Source organism: Odocoileus virginianus, chromosome 22 (assembly GCF_023699985.2).
Source record: "Odocoileus virginianus isolate 20LAN1187 ecotype Illinois chromosome 22, Ovbor_1.2, whole genome shotgun sequence".
Taxonomy (NCBI): Eukaryota; Metazoa; Chordata; class Mammalia; order Artiodactyla; family Cervidae; genus Odocoileus; species Odocoileus virginianus.
In genome coordinates, this window is record NC_069695.1 from 23,241,810 (window position 1) to 23,264,003 (window position 22,194).

The 22,194-nt window shown below is 37.2% G+C and overlaps 1 protein-coding gene across 6 annotated transcripts in view; it reads left to right on the forward strand.

The window, feature by feature from the left end:
- GREB1L (GREB1 like retinoic acid receptor coactivator) overlaps positions 1 to 22,194 on the forward strand; it is a 246,567-nt gene that overhangs the window by 119,481 nt on the left and 104,892 nt on the right. For 5 of the 6 annotated variants that reach the window (XM_070452719.1, XM_070452722.1, XM_070452723.1 and 2 more), the window contains 3 exons: positions 7,257 to 7,364; positions 17,597 to 17,756; positions 17,970 to 18,167. In XM_070452719.1, the coding sequence (XP_070308820.1) occupies positions 17,600 to 17,756; positions 17,970 to 18,167 (355 nt within the window). In that variant the 5' untranslated portion in view covers positions 7,257 to 7,364; positions 17,597 to 17,599. Of the gene's footprint in view, positions 1 to 6,258; positions 6,333 to 7,256; positions 7,365 to 17,596; positions 17,757 to 17,969; positions 18,168 to 22,194 lie in introns of those variants that run through there. The other variant, XM_070452721.1, reaches the window with a different exon arrangement.

The window sequence follows — 22,194 nt, forward strand, 5'->3', positions numbered from 1 at the left end:
TTTCCCATATAAGGCATTACAGAGTATAGAATAGAATTCCCTGTGCTATACAGTAGATTCTTATTAGTTTTCTGTTTTACGTGTAAGAAACTACAATATCTTTTATGACCTTGGAAATCACACATTGTCACTTGTTCCATATTGTACTGGTCATGTAAGTCAGCCCTGATTCGATGTGGGAGTGGATGACACAGGAGGCGGGAACCTACTGGAGGATGGCTCCCGCATACTAGATCCTGCAGAACCACCACATTTCATCGCTGGGCGGAGTGTTACGGGAGTGCAAAGGCAACTAAGGAGAAGCATAGGGAAGGAGGAAAACCAGAGGGGTGTGAGATGAAACCCAGCAGACGGAAAGGAAATTTCAAGAAATGTGCTCAGAGGACATGTTAGACAAGAACCAAAAAAAACGTTCGCTGGATTTAGTGACAATGAACAAAAAGCTCTTTTTTCATACTATAATTTAACATTTATTTTGACTCACCTCCCCTTGTAACATATTTCAAAAAGATGTTTTCCCTATCTTTTCTCTGATAATCTTCCTTATGAATTTATGAATTTTTTCACTATGTTCCCCCCAAATTTTACTGTTCTTTTGACTGGAATTGTGTTATTACTTTGTTTGAGAAAAAAGTATTTTTACAATTAGACTTCTCTGTAAGAAACGCAGCGTATTTGTCTGCGTGTAAATTTTCACTTATATCATCCAACTCACCTTTGGCAATTGAAAAAATGATGTTATCACAGATTTGTCATTAAGATGAGTCCTGTGCGTTCTTCATGTTGTTCCAGTTGTGAATGGGATCTTTTCCCTTCCCCCATTGTAACCATAGTGTCTTCAGTCTGGAAATGTGTTACTTTTACCTCTCGTTTTATGGATAAGGAAAGAGACCCAGAAAAGACTGGCGACTTGGCTGTGGCGAAAAGGTTGGGAACCACAGATCTTGAACATACAAATTGTATTGTCCGGCGTTACTAGGAAATCAAGTTGCTTACTTATCCGGTCATACCTTGTTAAAATTACTACTCCCTGAACTGTCAGTTTCTTTGTATCAGATTTCAAAGTAGCAGCAATCATTTCATAGCACACCTCCAATTTTTAGCATCATTGTTTTGAAATACAGTGTCTTGACTTGAGGAACTTCAGTTCATCTCCATTCAATTCTCCCAAGACCTGATTCCTACCAGACAGGAACTATTTCTTCTTTGAGGTCTAAATAGACCTAACAACCTATTGCACTGAATAAATATTTAATGAAGATTGAATATTTCCTCTGTGGTGGATCAATTACTCTTGCTGACTCTCTGAGGACAGCTTTTTTTTTTTAATGTTGTGTGGTAGGTTAAGAAATTTATTTTTCTGAGTATTTGTTATTAGTGACAAAGTTTGTTTCAGTGATATTAAAAAGTCATGTCCCTTTGGTTTTTTCAGTTATCTATTCTTGATTTATATATGCAGTTTGAATTTTTATGTTATCTCATTCACAAATCTGAGATTCATTGACCTGGTAGCATGCAATAAAGTCATTTGCTGTAAGAGTTGGTTTATTTTTTGCTTTTACAATTTGTGGTATTTGGAGCTCTGAAAATGAAAACTATTTGCTAATGTGGTATAAGGATAGTTAGATATTTTTATTGATAAATAACTCCAAAAGTGTGAATAACTTTTCTTTGAATTAACAAAAATTTGTATTTCTTGTATTTTTAACTATCAGGGCCATATAAATTTTATTCTTTTAAACTTCTCTTAACTGATATTAGGTTTAAATGAAATACATTTATATTTGCCTATAGAGTCTCTAAATTTATGAAGTTAGTGAATAACTTGAAAGTTTTCATCTTATAAAATCAGAATTACTATAGTGGAATCATTTAGGGCAAGTTGTGAATGTGGCATTCAGATGGAATTTATCAGAATCAATTAAAAGAACAAAACCCTGTCACTGAAATGAAAATAGAAAGCAATGAATAGGTAGGGAAAAGAGTGTATATATTTTTCATCTTCTCTGTATATTAGCAAGCATATGAACATAATTTTGAAATAGGAAATTCATGCCCAGTAACAAAGTGTTCTCCACGTTTAAGGAGTAGCTTCACTGTTTCCCATATGATAACTTCTGGTACGTTTATTTCAACTTAAATAACTGTTGACATTGTTTGGTATTTATTTTACTAGAGAAAAATTTTGTGTGTGTGATGTCAGTTATAGTACAAATTTGATAACAAGTGTAGAATAAATCAATTGAGTCATAGTGGTCTGCTATCTGTTCTTAAGGTCTTTCTGACCCAGGAGTCTGTGACCTATGAAATCTCCACATTTTTGGATTTGCTAAGACATTTTACAATGCAAGGATTTAAATTTACATGAACATCACTACAGGAAGTTGGCTGATGTAGCCCAAGATGTAATGGATATTGGGGTATAAATTGGGAAAAGTTTAAGAAGTTCTGACAACAATCAACATGTGTGAGAAGAAAAAGGCTTAAGTTGAAGTTTCTTTCTTTTTCAACTTATTACAGCAAAGAGAACCTGAAATTTAACCTGGTATTTTCAATGCTCTGATTATCACAACAGCATTCCGTTTTGTGAAAGCATTGCCAAGAAAACCCTGAGTTACAAACTGTTCTTGCCATCTGATTGGAAAGGGCATATGAGTTGTTTACAAGGTACTGAATATCCAAAGCTGCACAAATGAAGGTTGAGACTTAGGGGGGAGGGTTCGAGTCAGGGAAGGGAAGCTTCCTAGACATTACAGCTCTGTCCAGAGGCCAAATGGGAGATAAATCACTGCTGGCCACCTCTCTTATTATTGAAATGGTTCAGCCCTGGGGTTTAACTGAAGGCCTTACAGGGTTTTGAAGTGCAAATGGGATGGTGAAGGGTAAACCCTTTTAGGGTTTCATTTTGATGGATTTTTTTCCTGTGTGGATTTCTGGCACTGACTGTGATTTGGAAGAGGCCCTGAAAAAAGGAAAAGTTTTGTTTTGTTTTGTTTTGGATCAGTCAGGCAATAAGAACTTTCCACAGGGGTGTACTTTTCTCGTGTGCAGTATTGATCCTATTGTGTCTTAAAGTAGGTCTTTTAATTGGGTCTTCTTTTTTTTCTTTCTGCCATGGAACTGTCATTTCAAGGTCACGTCTCTCTCTTGATATTAATGCCAGAATTTGAGAGTGTTGAATGAGGTGGCTTTTTGGATCAGGAGTTCTAGGGGGACAACTTAGGGTCAGTGTGTGTTAAACAAAGCTGTCTAGTTAAAGATCAAGTCCATATTAGAGCAAGTCCTTTCATATTGATAAACAGTCTATAATTACTTAATCTTTTTCCCATTGATCTACCTAATTGTATGCATTCATTTAATTATTTTATATACATATGTTTTTCCAGTATTAAAATAAAGATCAGAAAATTCTGACATTGTGAAATATTTGTGTTGTTTGTACAGATACTCTGAAGTGTTTGAGGAAATAAGGGAGACATAAGATATTGTTAAAGAAAAAGATATGTTGATTTATCAAGTTAAAAAGTTTTCTTTTGCCCCACAAATATTCTACATGAAAGAGATAAAATATCTTTTAAAATTTATGTTTTCTAGTAAAATAGGGATGAGTTATTAGTTTCTCCAAAGAAAAAGACGTGTAACTTAAAAGTTTTTTGTGCAATTAAAAAAAAAAAATTTGTAAGTGCTGACATTTCTTCTTAGAAATAAGGCTGACAGACTTTTCTCGAGCATTTGGCTCTTTATTTTAGATTTAACAAAGGTATTTGTATCATTTACCCTGCTTGAAAATGATAATGCATTTAGCTGCAGCAGAGTTCTGTGTTGCTTGATATCTATTATAAAAAGGGGTTGTTAATCTTCATAATTGACATTGATCACAGTGTTCTTAATTGCTCTCTAAGTCAGTTTTTGTTTTTCTGTTCCAAAATTTCCCTTCATTGTATTTATCTAAATGTTAGAGTAAATTTAAAATTAAATTTAAGTGTTAGAGTTTAAATTTGCCTTTTGCTGCATGAAGATTTTGTTTTTTGCATGAAGATTTTAAATAAGATGCTTTTAAAAATGAAAAGCAACCCGACCACCCCCCCCACCCCCCAACCCCCCCAACCTAGATGGTATCAAGCAGAGTCCCCTGCATCTACAGCATCCATATCATTAGTTTGTTGCTGGGAGATGTTAATATGACCTTTTCTTTGTTAAAAAAGAGAGCTGTAGTCTTTCCCAGAATCCTCTTGTTAATAGTCTCTTTAACCCAAGTTGGAGGTTGTCTGATGAATGAATGGTGAGCTTTCTTTTATGAGCTACACATATTGTTGACATTGTGTCACATTGCTTTTTAATTTCTAATGTGTTTTTAATTTGCAAAGTATGTGTATCCTTTCACAGCAGTGACACTGAGCCGGCATTTCAGAATCTAGACATTGCTTTATGCAGACGAGGTGGGTCAAGCATAAGGATGCTGTATCATAAGCCTTAGATTTACTGAAACACACATGTGAATGAATTTCACTTTGAATATTGTTGAATGAAAGATACTGAGAAAGGCTCCCCGCCCCCCCACCCCAAGAACTTCTCTTGCCTCTTGGCAAGTGAATTGCCCCAATATAAAAGCGTTGAGGGGGGAAAAGTGAGCTGCAGAGTGAAAAGGCAATCCACAAATAATCACTCTTTTCTGCCTTTGATTGTGTCAGATTTTTTTGTGTGTGTGGCAATTGTTTTCTTTCTCGCTTAGAAGAGGTTTATGGTCCAGTGTCTGTCAAGTCAGACCCTGTCTTAAGGTTGCAGTTGTATTTCTCTCTGGAGTTCCTAGAGGTGATGTTATCTTTTGTTCACTCAGCAGTGTGGTCATTCCTGGGAGCATCTGTCACTTTAGGCATTACAAGATGGATGGGTCTCCAGTGAACTGCTGGTTGAGGCAAATGGTGAAAATAAGAAAAGACAAGGGGTTTCAGGGTCTGCAGAGAGGACAGACAACAAGGAAATACAGCTAGAAATCAAGAGTAAGCTGAGCAATAGAGGAAGAGAGAGCAAAGATGGATCGTGTGTCCTTTTATAAACATCTTGGAAATCAGAGTCTTGGGGTGGCTGCCGTGATCTGAAGGGGACATCTGCGACATGGTAAACAGTTCTGTGCTTTGGATTTTCCAAATGTGTTTGGATATTCTTTTTTTTTAAGTGTGGGGAAAATGTTGGGAAATTACAATGATATAGAATGTTTTATGTAAGGACTTTGCTGTTTGGATGTGGTAATAATTTACAAATTCTTTCATTGGTAAAATTTTCTTTATATGTATTTTTTGTTATGCTTTCCTTCCTCTTTTTTTTTTCTTTCTTGTAAGCATTTGAGCATCTGCAGATAATAAAATGTTTGAAAACTTTCAGCTACATAACTAACATTCTAACTGTTCAATGAAGCTTCTTTGACATTTTTGTAGGGGAATTCTGAAAATCCTATGCTCATGCCTTAGGGAGTCTGGGGCAGACAATAAGTTATTTTAAGTAAACTTCCACTTTAATCAGTTCTTTGAGGAGAAAAAATATAATTGTTATCAATCTGTGAGAACAAGATGGAGATTTTGTATTATATTTAGAAATTCGCTTTGTTGGTGAAAGTCAAAATTTGTGAATGCCGGTTGATCAAGAGTACCTTCCGTGGTGGAGGAGGGTGAGGAGAGAGGTTGGCAAGGAGTAAGAAGAGGGAAGGAGGGAAAAGTATGTGGTTAAAAAAAATGATTTTGTCAAACTTTTTGGCATTCATCTATTAAAAAAAACCATAGGTTGAAAGGCAAAGAAATTAAGATGATTAGAAGCTTTAAGCTATACAAATGGTGGAGTATCTTCCTTCTCTATGGGTGTAAATAATAGATGAAAGAGTAAGAGTGACAACAAAGGATCAGGTCGTTTAAGAGAATGTGTGCAGCCTGAATAGGGGTCTGTGGCCTGGGGCCAAAGGTCTTAGCTTTGAGTGTAATTAGAAGAAAATACAAAAATGTCATTACTAGCAGGTGAAGTGTGCAGCACGTGGCCAAAAATTAGCAATTTTAGACTCTGAAGCAACTGGAATTGGATTACTGACCTTTTTTTTTTTTTTAATCATTAAGGTCCTTGTGGAGTCATATAGTTTCATTGGCAGTAATGCAGTTTGACCTTGCTGACCATATGGGGTAATCTTAGGTTTGGATGGAGGGAGCAAGACTCTTGACTCACAAAAAGATGTCTACTTGTGGGTGGGTGGGTGGGTGGGTGGGTGTGAAATACAGGAGATTGAGAATCCAGGTCTTGCATTTTTAATTGTGCTTTTGCCTGAAGACATTCTTCTGACTGTAAGGGAGGTAAGATATTTTTATTTCAAAATCTAAAACGGTTCTTTTCTCTCTTTCAAGTTGGCCTAAAAGGAAAATAAAGTGAAAGCTTTTTTTTAAATAAAATATACATTGATATTACTTTACATATTTTAGTGCCATAAATATGCGTTGGAACTAGTATATTCTTAAAAAAAATCCTCTTTTATTTTCTCTTTAGACATAATAACAAAATAGAAACCCTTCTAAGTTATGTATAAAAATCAGTGAAAAATAGTTCTTATTTCATTTTCTACTTCTGACTATATTTTCTTGTATATTGACTATAATCTACTTAGCAGAAGAATGTGTTCACTGTAATTTTCAACCAGTTTTATGCAATTATAATTATTTAGTTTAATTTCTTCTAGGAATACACTAATCAAAAGGATAGGAAACAGTAGTTGCTTTTATTCTTGCAGGCTTTCTTTGTTGGAAATTATTAAACCATTCATTTCAAATAGAAAAATAATTTTAATCAATATTGGTTATGTCTTAATTTTGATACTTCTTTAAGATGATAAATTTTGGTCTAACACCAGAAATTATAAAACTCAAACTCCCTTGAATAAGGAAATTATCTTTCACCAATTTCTCTCCTAAAAATAAAAATAATCTGTGGACTTTAAGCATTATGGTAACACCTGTCCAAAATGCAGACTTAACAGATTTATTCCAATTGCATTTAGTAGGGGGAAATCTTAAGAAGAAATTATTTCCAGGTATATAAAGAGTGATCATTTGGGGAAAGAGGAATATTGTATTTGCCCTTTATAAGCTATATGGAATTATGTAAGACTGATAAATTTTCTAGTTGCAATATTTGTAGAATTGTAAATATTTAAGTATTGTGGAATATATGCATCTGGAAATTAGTTCATATCTTTATGTATATGTTATTTTTTGTTTTTACAGGTACAAAAAAGCTTTAATCAAGTAAAATCTAGGCAACAGGCTCCCTGAAGTGTTGACAGCCCAACTAAATCAGGAACATGGTTCAAAAATGTTAATAAATAAACCAAGGTATTGTACAATTATAATATGCCCCCCATCCAAATCTTTCATGGTCAAATTTTGGGGGGGAACATTTTAGAATCTAAATAAAGCTCCTGTCTTTGGTACTTAAACTGATGAAGCAGATATTTCTATGAGCTTCTCCCCTGTTTTCTCTCCTCTTTGCTTTCCCCTCCCCTCCCCCATCCTCGCCACCAAAAACAAAACAAAACAAAACACTTTCTCAGCTTTAAGGTTTTTCTTTTTTCTTACAACAGCCTCTGTGTTATATTTCCTGCATACCTAAATTAAGACAATAAGAATTCAGCTCTTGGTTCTTTGTTGATTGTGGTTTTATCTTTCAACTTGTCTAACAAGGGAGACATCAGATTATTGGCCTCCGCAGGGAAGACCAAACAGCATCTAGTGACTGCATGTATTTACATTTTTTACTCATATACCCTGAAATGTATGTTTTAAAAGTTTTGCAAAAGTTTACTGTTTCTAATTTTGGAAGCCTTTTAATGCAAGGAGGGGGAGAAAGGTGATCCTGTCCTTTTCCCCTTCTATGACAAAGAAAATAAAAAATCCTCTTAGAATTAAGAGTTTAGGGACACTGCTTAGGTAAGTCTTGACTGTCAGGGAGTGACCAAGACTGGCTCCCTCCTTTTGGAAGTTACAATGTGCTTAAATAGCCTGGCATTTCCAAGAGAGGCCAAAGATCTTTTCCTCTTTTATGACCGGTCGTATCCTTTTGAGGCCAAAAAGAACAAGAGGGTCATTGCCACTTCAGCTCGGTTCCTGTGTTCCTTCGTGGTGACCACGCAGATCCTGCAACCTAGTGTTGGCTTAACATTTGGGCCTGGAACATCTGGAAAGTGGCCCGAGAGCGAGCACAGGAGACGGAGAGGGAGACACTGTCGGGTTTTGTTACACCAGGTGCTAGGAGGAAGCCTCATTCGCCTTTTTGATATGGGAGGCAAATTCTGTGGGCCCTGGAGTTAGGCTTCAACAATTGAAGAGGTCAAAGGACAGCTGAGTGGGGTCAGCGAGACACCATGGGGTGTATTTTGTTACTGAGTAAAAGGAGCAGCCTCCTAAAACCTTCAAGGATTCTCTTGAAAATCTTGTGTTGTGAAAAGGTTTTATGAGTCTCATGGCAAAAACTCCTGATTTATCTAAGGAATGCTTGCTTTCGCCTAATGGAAGGATAATCCTTACCAAATGTTGGCAACGACTATAAGAGTCAATATAGGTCTGAAAGAACAGTTAGGGTTTGAAGTGTACTTTGCTTTCCAAAATGTTTATCATTTTAATGTTTGTCTCTCAGTGAAGAATTTTACACTGTTGAAATATCACCTTTTCCTTTCCTTGGAGCAGAAAGTGGCAGGAGTTGGGGGTGGGGAGAAGTGGGTAAGCAACTAGTTTACATTAATTTTAAAATCATTCTAACAAGCTTTTGACTGACCCCAAAGCAGAATAATATAAACCTTTAAAAACACCAAAACTTAACTCTGGAAAGTTCTTTGAGTTTATTTTAGCATAAAAGGAATAAATGGCTCATGAAGTATCATTTATTTTTGGATTACAGAATTTTTTAATTTAGTTTTATTTCATAGAAATGGGTATCAGCCGATGAATAACCTTAAGCGTGGAGTTTCTCCCTGACTGCTTCTGGTACATTTCGTAGTAGTAAGGAGAAAACCAATGTCAGAGTCAGGAAGAGTCAAGAAGAAAAGCGAATAGAAATACAGAATTTTCTCTTTGGAGGGAAAAGGAGAAGGTGGGGGGAGGGGGGGCGGGGGGGTGGAAATCTGTATGTGGGAAGAACTTTCTTGCCATGACCTCAAGATACGACTTACATGATTGTGAAGACTTTCCAAAGGTGTTGCCACCTACCTGGCAGACAGGTAGTAAAAGTTAGAGGAATTCGGCAATATTTTGATGTCCCAGTTTATATATTCTATACATGTACATAGACATAGAGTGTGTGTATTGCCATCTGTATTGTAAAGGGGAAAAGATAAAGTGATGGGTAGTACAGAATAGGCTTTGTTAAGCATTTTCTTGCTCATTGATAACTTTACAGTAAGTTTGAATTACTTGTGTGTGTGATTTTTTAATGCTTTAAAATAAATTTTTGTTTTAAATCACATGCACATAAATGTAAGGCTTAATGAGGCAGCGTGCTCTGTGTCTATTTTCTCAAGGTTAAAGTGCCTTTCAACAACTAATTTAGAAACCTAAGTGTAGTGACTGATAATTGCCTAGAGAAAACCCACAGCTGTTTAAGTAGCCCTGAAATTGTGGCAAAACTGACAAATAGAATTAACAATGTTAATAAGATAAGAAGATGGAAAGATAGGGCAAATGACAGAGGGGAAAGATGAAGGTAGCAAGACTAACGCATCCATACAAGAACTGAACGTGCATTTCCAGTGCTTTTTCCTTTATGTTAAGCCCTTCTTTTATTAGTCTCTAAGTCACCAGCAGAATGAGTGTTTGCAAGTTAAACAATTCAGATTCGTGTGTTCAGTGCCTAATTCACATCTGATTTTGAAAGAAGACATTGCAGTCACAGCTAAGAAAATCAACCAGATTTTGCTTTACTAAGGCACTGTTTTATTCGTGGTGCTTTTTAAAAGTGCATTTTAAATGTATTTCTCTCTGTCATTACATGAATGGGAATTTCTTTACCCCTCTTTGTACCCTTATGATTCTTATCAGTCAACTACATACATTACAAAGGAGACCAAAGCCCTGTTTTTGGATTTAGTGACCCAGTATTACCAAAACAAAACCAAAACCCTGCAGAAGTCTTTAATGTGTTCTTACTAATTATATTTATTGGGTTAATGTTCTTTGCCTGCTTTCCAAACAGAATGGGGACAAGTAAATAAAAAAAATTAGGTGAATGTTATATGGAAATCATTGAATCATCTGTGTTCTTAACACTCTACTGGTTAAAGCATCCTATGATGTTTGGAAAATTATTGTAGTATCTCTTGAAATTCTATTCTGCATTTGGGAAATTGGTTTTTGCCTCTGGTGCTTTATGCAGATTTTAATGACTGTTGTGATAAATCCCCAGAAGTTTGTTCTCAGAAACCACAGAGACTCTGAACCCTCTGAATGTGGCAGCCTTGATGGATGTGCTAAGCCACACTTTGGAAGCATTTCTGGTTATTTAATGTTTTCTGTGCTGGATTATTGACTCTTCTGCCTGTTGAAAAATTGGTCTCTGGTGACACGGTAGAGGTCACACGTTGCCTATTATTGTTTTGTTTCTTTGATCTGACACAGCAATTGCCTCTGGTAATTATACTAGTTCCAGAGGGTCTTGACGAGATGTGTTTATTTAACAGAAGAATTTCTGGTATTCCGAGGAAGAAAGTAAAAATTTCCAGTAGTAACATGTAACTCCCTGTCAGAAGGGAAAAGATAGCATTGTCCCTTATCTTTTAATTATGACAGCTTTTATATAATCATTATGAAATTAGTTCATATATAACAATGAGCATTTCTATGGCAATTCAGGACATATTACATATCCCTAAGTATATTAGTTAAAAACAGTTAATCTTAGAAAATAAAGTAACTAGGGCTAGGTTTTTATTTCAGTACCTAAAATGCTTTTGGCTTCAGAAACTATCCAAGGAGAGTCACCCAGGTTTAAATGTACAGAACTATTAAAGGAGGCTCAAAATTTTGTCTTTTGCTTGCATTTTCTAAAGATTTTCAGCAAGGAGAATGACTAAAAATGAAATAGAACACTTTTGTTTTGAATGCATCATAAATTTTGTGCCTTTTTTGGAATGTGCTTGACAAGACATAATATCTCTTCAAACCTGTTTACTGTATAATTGAGTAAGACACAAAAAAGCTCAATGTATTCTTTTTTTGTTTAAATTCAACTCCAGTTGTAAACACAATGTTTTGCCCCAAGTGGTTGCAGTTTAATGGGAAAAACAGATACTAGAGCAACAAATATCAATTTAAAAGAATACATAAAATGAGAAAAGAGCATAAGAAACCTGTAACTATATGCTTGTTTTTAGTTTTGAGTTATAGACTCTTTGAGAACTTGCAAGAACCATGTTTGATTTCTTGGTCCAATAATCACATAGTATCTCTCTCATCAGCGAATATATTTAACAGAGCAAGGGTGTGTTAACAGGCATAAAACAGTAATGCCTTAAACAAGAGGCAGTAAACAAGGCATTAAACAGGAATGTCTTAAATAAGAATTTTTTATACGAAGCCAAAGAATCTGATAGCTGTAAGAGGCAGTAATGATGTGTATATATGATTGTCAAGTTTAATAAGTGAATTGTATATATCACCAAATACCGGTTTTTGGAACTTTTACATTGCTGGTCATTTGTTGCTAGAACGCTGCCTCCAAAATATACAAGGAGATACAGCTCAACTTTTCCTAGTATCCTCAATGTAGCACCAAGCTTACAAAAAAAAAAAAAGAAAACACTACATAGCACTTCTAAAATTTTCTGCACATTTATTTTGTGCCAGGCACTATTAAAACATAAAATCTTATGTATTCTCACAGAAGTCTGTGATACTGATTGTGTTGCCCCATTTTACAGATGAGAGATTAAGTAACTTGCCCAGTATCATACAGGGTCATGGGTACAGGATTTGAATGAAGGCCATGTGACTCCAGACACTGTGTGCTTAACTACTTCAATAGTAGGACTTTTATAAATGCCGTCTGGCTAGGTGGATGATTGTTAAACTTTGGAAAGTAGGTGACAACATCTCTAGAGAAAAAGATAAGTAACATCTCATAAGTTATTTGAAGCTGTCTGTTTAGTACTATGCCTGGCACACAGTCAATGAATTGTGCCTAAAAAGAATTTGAATCAAAAACAAGTACACACACAAACAGAATGTATCATTTTCACTCACATTTTTTTCTACTTCAAATATTTTGGTTTAGCAGGGGCAAAAAACAGGCTTTTGAGCCTAAATTTGAATTCTGGTTCCATCACTTACAAGCTAGATAACCTTGGCTCCTTTCAGAAACCCGGCCACTGCTCTGTCTCCTTGTCCCTCTTTCTGAATCTGCTTGTTTCCATGTGGTTTCATTTAACTTAGTTCTTCATCCCATAAATGGAAGTTAGCTCTAGAGTTTGCCTACATTCCTTACCCCCTTTGGCAGGAATAAGTCCTAGGTGGTTTGTGTATGCTTCATGCTGTTTCCCATGGGGAGGCCCACAGTGTCTCACTGCCTCACTTTTGATACTAAAAAAAGTGATGCTAAACTTGATCATTGGTTCAGAAGGCTGTACTAGTCTTTTTATGTAAGGGACTCAGGCATCCGTGGATACTAGTCTCCACCAGAGTCCTAGAACCAAACTCCTAAAGACACCAAGGACAATTCTGTTATTCTTTGTGAAGTACTTGACTCTCTGTTCATATCTATCTTTCATCAAACATTACAGTGAGGTCTGGGTTTTTTCATTGAGAGGAGAGGTGGTGTTTTTATTTTATTTCAATTTTTTAAATCATTGCTTGTCTTTGTGGCTGTTTGTCTGGTATCCAACGTTAAAACTCGCATTTCAGCCTTGTTTTGCAGCCCCGGAATACATAGATGCACTATTTTTTAAAAAATCCACCCACCAATGCAGAAGCTGTAAGAGACTCGGGTTAGATCCTTGGGTTCGGAAGATTCTCTGGAGGAGGAAATCACACACAATTCCAGTATTGTTGCCAGAAGGATTTCTTGGGCAGAGGAGCCTGGTGGACTGTGGTCTACAAGGTTTCAAAGAGTCTGACATGAATGAGCATCTGAGCACATGGGTAGACAAGGAAAAATCAGCAAACAAAGCTCTTTTTCCTTGATTTTTATTTATTTATTTTGGCTTGGCTTCACAATTTAGTAGGTGTTTACATAATATGAATTTTTCCCAATTGGGTTATTATTGTAGGTGTTTTAACTACAGAATGGCATACGTGATTAGGTAGCCTAAGACATCTGCTGCTGTAGACGAACTGATTAGATTCCACTCCTGTCTTGGCCATTTCCTCATAGTATGACCTTGGGCAAGTTCCCGAACTTCTCTAGACCTTGGTTCTCCTAAAAATGGAGGCAGTAATTGTATTTTCCTGGTGGTTACTAAGCTCCCCTGTTACTATTATTATCGTGGTTTGACAAAGAATGTTTCCTTTCGGATTTCTTGACAATGAGAGTGATGACAATTACTGCTACTACCATCACCACCATGACCACCACCGTGACCATTCCCTGTGATACAATAATGATGTGCAGGCATGCTAGTTACTTCAGTCATGTCCAGCTCTGCGACCCCATGGACTGTAGCCCACCAGGCTCCTCTGTCCATGGGATTTCCCAGGCAAGAACACTGGCGTGGGTTGCCATTTCCTTCTCCAGGGGATCTTCCCAACCCAGGGATTGAACCTGTGTCTCCTGCTAGACAGGGAGATTCTTTACCACTTTCGGACCTGGGAAGCCTCTGTCCTTCTGTAGAGAAGGGGTAAAGGAGGAGTAGAAAGACACCAAACCACACTGTCCTGGTGGTTTGCACTTGATCCCACTTGCATTTGCAGCAATTAATTATGGTGCTGAAAGAGCTTTATAGGGTACCATACCTTTTTTAGAGATTACCCAAAGAGTGCCTATTTGCATCTCAAAGGTCTGTGGTGCTATGCCAAGACAGTTACCATAGTTTTCCCCGAGTAATTTCACAACAATAAAAGGAAACACGGGAAAGCAATATAGCGCAGTCTCCCAGACAGTGACAGTCAGAGACATTAAATATGTGCCTTTGTATGGAAGTCACAGTCTGTTCTTGTTGTATTTCATTTAACAACTGGTTTGAAAAAGTGTTTCTCCATTTTCTAACCTGAAGTTAGATTTCTTTACACTGACTTTCAATGGGATGTCGGGCTTCCCTGATGCCTCAGACAGTAAAGAATCTTCCTGCAGTGTGGGAGACCCAGGTTCGATTCCTGGGTTGGAAAGATCCCCTGAAGAAGGGAATGGCTACCCACTCCAGTATTCTTGCCTGGAGAATTCCATGGACAGAGGAGTCTGGTGGGCTACAGTCCATGGGGTTGCAAAGAGTCGGACATGACTGAAGTGACTACAACTTCTTCACTTTCAGTGGGATGTTATGCCTGGGGGCTCTTTGAGATTCGGAGGAAGAGACTCAGTAGTCTAGGTGGATAAGGCCAATGATATCAGTGATCCTAAATATTATGTACAGCATATGATATTAAGAATACTCATTTGCTCAGTCGTGTCTGAGTCTTTACAACCCCGTGAACTCTAGCCCATCAGGCTTCTCTCTCCACGGAATTTTCCAGACAAGAATACTGGAGTGGGTTGCCATTTTCTTCTCCAAGATATTAAGACTACATTGCTCAAAAATTCTTCTTGTTTTGACCTCTGCCCTTCTTTGGGTAGCACTGAACTGTCAATGAAGAACTTGACACTCAGCACCGAAGTTTGGGGTCAGTTTTGTCATTCTTCACCTTATCATTATCATTTTTAAAACTGCCTGGTTATGTTTTCATCTGAAATAGTCAGCCCCTTCTTTTTGCTCTCCCAAGGCTGTTCATGGGAATTTACTGTTGTCTTCATCTGAGCATTCCCCAGGGTTATGCTCTTATATTCTGTGTATCTTCTATGATGGTGAAACTGGATCACCCCTATTTATATTGATTTAATAGTTTAACCAGCACAATATTTATTTGCTATATCTATCATATTACTCCTTAAACTATGTATAAATTGAAGGGATTAAGATTATGTAATCTTCCATGTATATTTGAGTACTTCTTTATTCAACTAAAAAGGTCCCTTGGAGAATGTAGGTTTTCAATGATGAAAGGAAGATAACTTGTTGAGCAGGTAATAGATTAAGAAGAGGCAAGATTTTCAGGCATTTGGTGCTCTTGAGAAAGGCTAAAGGTCCACCTTTGAAGTTATTCTATTGTTTTCCGCAGTAAGAAATCCCTTGAGTAACCATGCTAGTTCCTCATATTTTTCTCCCTTCAGTGAGGACAAAAGGTCAAATGGCCATTGGATTTTGACTCAGACACATGTACTAGTGACATGGTGTGTTTCTCTGTAGACGTGTGGACTAGTGACATGGTGTGTTTCTCTTTAGACGCGTGGACTAGTGACATGGTGTGTTTCTCTTTCAACCTCCACTCTGTTTTGACTGTGTGTGGTTCTGTTGCAAAATAGATTGCTGTAGAAAAATTGAGTGTTTATACTTATTCTGTTAGGGTTTTACAAGTTTGAACAAAACCTTGGTTTTTCATTACCTACCTGTTTCATATATTTAGTACTTCCTGTTTGAATCCTATCTTCAAATTCTTTCAGAAGATAGAAAACATAAAATTAAAATTTCATGTTTTAATTGTAAAATTTGTAAACTAAATTCTTTAAGAATATCATAATACTACTCCTGAAGCCTTAAAAAAAGAAACCTTGGTATTTTAGGAAAATTTCACTTGAGAAGAGAGGTTTTGTTGATTTTCTCCAACTTACAACTTGTAATTGAGTATTATATGTATACTTTGGCACATGTACTTATAAGAAAAACCTAGTAATTTATTTTTTCCAGTTTTATTGAGATATAGTTGATATATAACATTGCATTAGTTTTAGGTATACAATATAGTTTTTTGATATATATATGTGTGTGCTTAGTCACTCAGTCATGTCCAGCTCTTTGCGACCCCATGGACTGTAGCTCTAACCAGGCTCCTCTGTCCATGGGATTTCCCAGGCAAGAATACTGGAGTGCATTTCCATTTCCTCCTCTCGTGAAGCTTCCCAACCCAGGGATCAAACCCACATATCTTGCATCTCCTACATTGGCAGATGGATTCTTTACCACAAGTATCACCTGGGAAGCCCTACTTCAAAATGTGTGTGTGTGTTAGTTGCTTAGTCATGTCCAACTCTTGGCAACCCCATAGACTGTAGCCCACCAGGCCCCTCCATCCATGGGATTCTCCAGCCAAGAACACTGGAGTGGGTTGTCATTTCCTTCTCCAAAAGGAACAATAGAAAGAAAGAAAGTGAAGTCGCTCAGTTGTGTCTGACTCTTTGCGACCCCATGGACTGTAGCCTACCAGGCTCCTCCATCCATGGAATTTTCCAGGCAAGAGTACTGGAATGGGTTGCCATTTCCTTCAGAATACTGAGGATTAGATAAAATAATTTTTAGGAAGTGCCTGGTATACTCTCTAGCCCAACAATTCTCAGACTTTTCATCTCATTACCTCTTTATACTCTTAAAAACAATTTTTTTACATATGTTATACTTATTAGAAATTAAAACTAAGAAAATTTCAAAATACTTATTAATTTTAAAAATTAACAATAAACCCATTATACATGGAAAATAAATGAAAAGGGCAAATAATATCCTAATAATAGTTTGAAAAGACTTTTGACCTCATGGAACCCAGAAAGGGTCTTGGGGACCTTGACCAATCATTAGCATAGCTAATAATTAGCACCCAATAAATTTAGTTATTATTACAATATATGGAAATTTTTGTAGCTATCGATGAGAAGTAAAGGCAATTGCATCAAAACTTCTTACTCTATGTTTTCCTGAGGTCCAAAATAAGACTGTGATTCAAACTAAGCAAAAGAAACAGCATTGTTTTTCAAATAAATACTAATAATGCATGAATGAGTTCTTTGAATTTTAAAAGGCTCAAATCTTGCTTTTAGGAATTCACCAATTAAATATATTATCACAAAGCTTTCTTTTTTTTTTTTTTTTCCTTTTCCAGAGAAGAATCCTCCTAGGGTAATAAAATCTTAGTAGAGAGAGAAGTAGTTTGATATTTCCTCTGAAACCACTGATAGCGTTCCTTTGGGTTGTGGCAGCCCACCACTCACCAGTTTAAGGGAGAAGCCCGTGTCACTGTGCTGGGCTTCATGATTGGCAGGTTAATCTTGATTTACTAGTTGGAGAAACTTTGCTTAAAGCACTTATTATGGTTTGATCCTTAGATACAAGATCCCTTAAAGGGACGTTTTGAAAGCCCCTTGGGACTCTGAAGACAAGAAGCAAAAGTGATAGAATACATAAATTGATAAATTATCTCAAGAAATGTATAGTTCATATAGTTTCTATTGTAACAGGATATGTGGGTATAGTTTATATCAGCTCTATGTGTAGTTGCAGACATATAACCCTCTACTAATGTCAACTTTCTCCTTTTTCTTTTTCTTTGCGGGGGTGGTATAGACCATGGGGAATTCATATGCTGGGCAGCTAAAATCTGCTCGATTTGAAGAAGCTCTCCACAACTCCATTGAAGCCTCTCTGAGATGTAGTAGTGTGGTACCACGACCAATTTTTTCCCAGCTGTACCTGGATCCTGACCAGCATCCTTTCTCCTCTGCAGGTAAGTTTCTCAATCCCACACATTTCTGCATGGGAATTTTAAAAGAAGTGGGAATTCTAGATCTGGGGATCTCTGAAATATGTGGGTTAAATGTTAGCCAATGCCTGTCGCCCCACCCTCAGATATTTTTTCAGAACTATGAATTTTTCTTCTGGTTATCTCCCCCATGTGCATCTTTTTATTAAATTAGCTATGATTTATTTGCTTTCCCAGATGTAAAACCCAAGGTGGAGGATCTGGATAAAGACTTGGTACACCGATACACCCAAAATGGAAGCCTGGATTTTTCTAACAACCTCACAGTAAATGAAATGGAAGATGATGAAGATGATGAAGACATGTCAGATTCAAATAGCCCACCAATTCCCTATTCACAGAAACCTGCTCCTGAAGGGTCTTGCACTACAGACGGTGGGTTTCCTTTTTTATTTTTCAGCTCCTTTAATATTGTCTGGCTAGTTTCTAATCATTGATTGGGTGCTTAAGTCTGGAAACCAGTAATCATAGAAAGGAATGAGGAGTAATCATGCTTTCACTCTCATTATTGCCTGTGACTTCATAGCAGGTGTCTATTAAGAAAGACAAGCATTATCACCCCATCTTATAGATCAAGAGACTGAGAGACACAGCCTTTGAATGACTTCTCTGAGATGGTATGTGGCAAAGACAAGCCTAGGCCTAGCTCAGGACTTTTTCAGTGCCTCACGAACTTCCTGAAAGAATGCTGCTCCAAAGTGATCTCTTTCTACTTCTTTTTGTTCCACTCTCAAAACAACAACAGAGATATCATGTGTTTTAATATTTACCTTTTTCATGTATTTTGAACATTCATCCAGTATTTTGTTATCAATAGAAGATGAAAATGAACATGTTTTTATCATCCCATTTTATTTATCTTGTCAGCCTCCTCTTCTACAAAGGCTTTTAACCACACTTTTAAAAAAGTAAATCCTACTTAAACATTTTCAGTATTTCATGTTTTTGGTCACATAACAAATTATACCCTCTTCCCTCCATTAATGGTATATGGTCCTGCTTCCTGGCTATCCCATTCTAATTAGTTCATAATCTGATTGTGGTAAAGAATCCACCTGCCAATGCAGGAGACGCAAGAGACGTGGTTTTGACCCCTGGGTGGGGAAGATCCCCTGGAGAAGGAAATGGTAACTGACTCCAGTATTCTTGCCTGGAAAGTTCCCTGGACAGAGGACCTGGTGGGCTACAGTCCATGGAGCTGTAGAGTTCGGACATGGCTGAGCACAAGCTCTTGATAGTTTATAGTTTGTCCACAGCTCTTTCAGCGTGGTTCATTCTAAAGCAGTTCTAAGAGTCCTCTCACTCAAAGGCAGAACAGCCCTGACATTTTCCTAATGAAATTGACAGTGGAATAGGGCAATATAGTATCTGGGCTTGTGTCAGCTTCCCTTCTTGGGAAATCTTCTATTTACCTAAGACTCACAGGAAGGTAAAGCTATTTTTAGAGGCAATTTAGATAAGCAGATACTTAACACCTGATGGGCTTCTGGGGTTTGCCATTCAGATGTAAATTTTGGTTGCTAATTTCTTATGTAAATTATTGGTAGGTTTCTACCCCACTGGGAAGCAGTTGATTGTCTAAAGGGGTAAAGGGCCACCAAATTTTAAGCCTCCAAATACAGCTTTGATTACTTGAGTTTGTGTTTACAGCTGTTTCAGTAAACTTTCCCCTCCCCCACTTAGATTACTCTGTAACCTTCAAGTTGGAGATAATTGGAGAATGCAAATCCTGGTTCTGTGAAGTGAAAACCTTGGCTGTTTTCTTAAGGAAAATGCTGATGAGGTTTACAAAGAAGTGCTCTGTACTGGGACTCCTTTAAAATTAAAATCATTTGCTACAAGAGTCTTGGTTTTAAGACAGCATGTCAGTATTACTTTCAGAAAATGAAACTATTTAGGGGCAAGTGTGTCCAAGAAATTGTTGTATTTGTGCCCCATTCCGTATCTTTCCTTGTGTACAGCAATCAGGCTTAGGGTACTATCCCCCAGATCATCTAGTGGCTTCTAAAAGAAAAATCCTATCTTTTTTTCAGGATTAGTCCAGATGAAATTTAAAATTACCCTAGAGGCGCATATTAAGGTTTCTCCATTTTATTTGACATTTTAATTGAGATTTATTGAGGATGAGGTGGTTGGATGGCATCACCGACTCAATGGACATGAATTTGAGCAAATTCCAGGAGATGTCAAAGGACAGGGAAGCCTGGCGTGCTGCAGTTCATGGGGTCACAAATAGTTGAACAAAACAACAATATTTTATTATATTAGCATTCTGACATATTTCAGACAGTGAAGGAATAGAGCTATCTGCTACACCAGATATTTGGATCCTATAAGTCTTGAAATAGAATCACATTTTGTAGATTCTTTAGCTACTTCTTTACAGATGCACAGAGCTTATTTTCAATCTTTTTTTGAAAAAGCTAAATTAAATATTGCTCTTTGCATAATATATATTTTTCTTAATTGGGGTCCCTGATGATATATTTTGTATATAATTAGCTGATCTGAATCCCAAGAGTGAAGATTTGTAGGAAACAGTCCAGACTCTTGTGTCTTCTCAAAATAACTATGAAGTAAACTCAGGAACTTTTCTTTGATTTTGCAACCTTTTCTGGCTTTGGATTGATTTGTTTCTTCCTGACTCTTTCCCTGGACTCACCCTTGCCTTCTTTTCCTCACCTATTTCCTCTTAATTAAATTATCTATAGTCTTATGTTGGTGATTAACTGAAAGGCAAAAAGACAAAATAGGACATTTAAAAAGTGAACTTAAAAAGAATTTAAGTATAGTTCATTTACAATATTATTACTTTCTTCTGTAGAGCAAAGTGATCCAGTTATACATATATACACATTCTTTTTTGTATTCTTTCCCATTATGATGTATCACAGGATATTGAATATAGTTCCCTGTCCTTGACAGTAGGTTATTGTTTATCCATTCTCTCCATGCCAGTTTGCACCTGCTAACCCCAACTCCCAATGTTACTCCTCCGCTCCTTAGCAACCACAGATCTGTTCCTTATTAGACTTTTTTTTTTTTAAGGACAGTTTTAGATTTACAGAAAAATTGAGAAAACAGTACAGAGTTTCTGTATATCCCCACAGTTTGCTCTATTGTGAACATGCTACATTATTAGTAATTTTAGTGCTGACTAAAGTCCATAGTTTATTTGGGTTCTTTGGTTTCTACCTGATGTCCTCTTTCTATTCCAGAACCCATCTGAAAGTGGTCACTCAGTCATGTCTGAGTCTTTGCAACCCCCTGGACCATAGCCTGCAAGGTTCCTCCATCCATGGGATTCTTCAGGCAAAAATTCTGGAGTGGGGAGTCATTTCTTTCTCCAGGGGATCTTCCCAACCCAGGGATCGAACCCTGGTCTCCTGTATTACAGGCAGATGCTTTACCGTTTCAGCCAGGGAATATCCAGAACCGGTCTTCAGTTCAGTTCAGTTCAGTCACTCAGTCATGTCCCACTCTTTGCGACCCCAAGGACTGTCACACTCCAGGCTTCCCTGAACATCACCAAGTCCTGGAGCTTACTGAAACTCATGTCCACTGAGTCAGTGATGCCATCCAACCATCTCATCCTCTGTCGTCCCCTTCTCCTCCCACCTTCAATCTTTCCAAGCATCAGGGTCTTTCCGATAAGTCAGTTCTCCACATCAGGTGGCTAAAGTATTGGAGTTTCAGCTTCAGCATCAGTCCTTCCAATGAATATTCAAGACTGATTTCATGGAGGATGGACTGGTAGGATCTCCTTAGAGTCCCAGGGACTCTCAAGAGTCTTCTCCAACACCACAGTTCAAAACCATCAATTCTTTGGTGCTCAGCTTTCTTTATAGTCCAACTCTCACATCTGGAAAAACCATAGCTTTGACTAGATGGACCTTTGTTGGCAAAGTGACGTCTCTGCTTTTTTTTTTTTTGTCTCTGCTTTTTAATATGCTATCTAGGTTGATCAATAGAACCAGTCTGGGGTACTATTAGTACATTAGATGTGGCTATTGTGTCTCCTTAGGCTCCTCTTGGCTGTGACAGTTCCTCAGACTTCCTTTGTTTTTGATGATTCTGATAGTTTCAGAGATTATAGGTCAGGTGTATTCTAGACCTTCTATTGGAATTTGATGTTTTTCTCTTGATGAGACTGGGGTTATATATGGGTTTGGTGGAGGAAGATCACAGAGATAAAGTGTCATTTTCATCTTACTGTATCAAGGGCACATACTTGCAGATGATTTTTGGGTGGTGATGTTGACTTTGATCACCTGGCTGAGATAGTGTTATCTCCATTTCCCATGAGTATCCCATCACTGCTGCACCCTTCCCCCATACTGTTGAAGAAAGTCCCTACACTCAGCCTACACTTTTTAAGGAATGGGGAGTTACACTCCACATC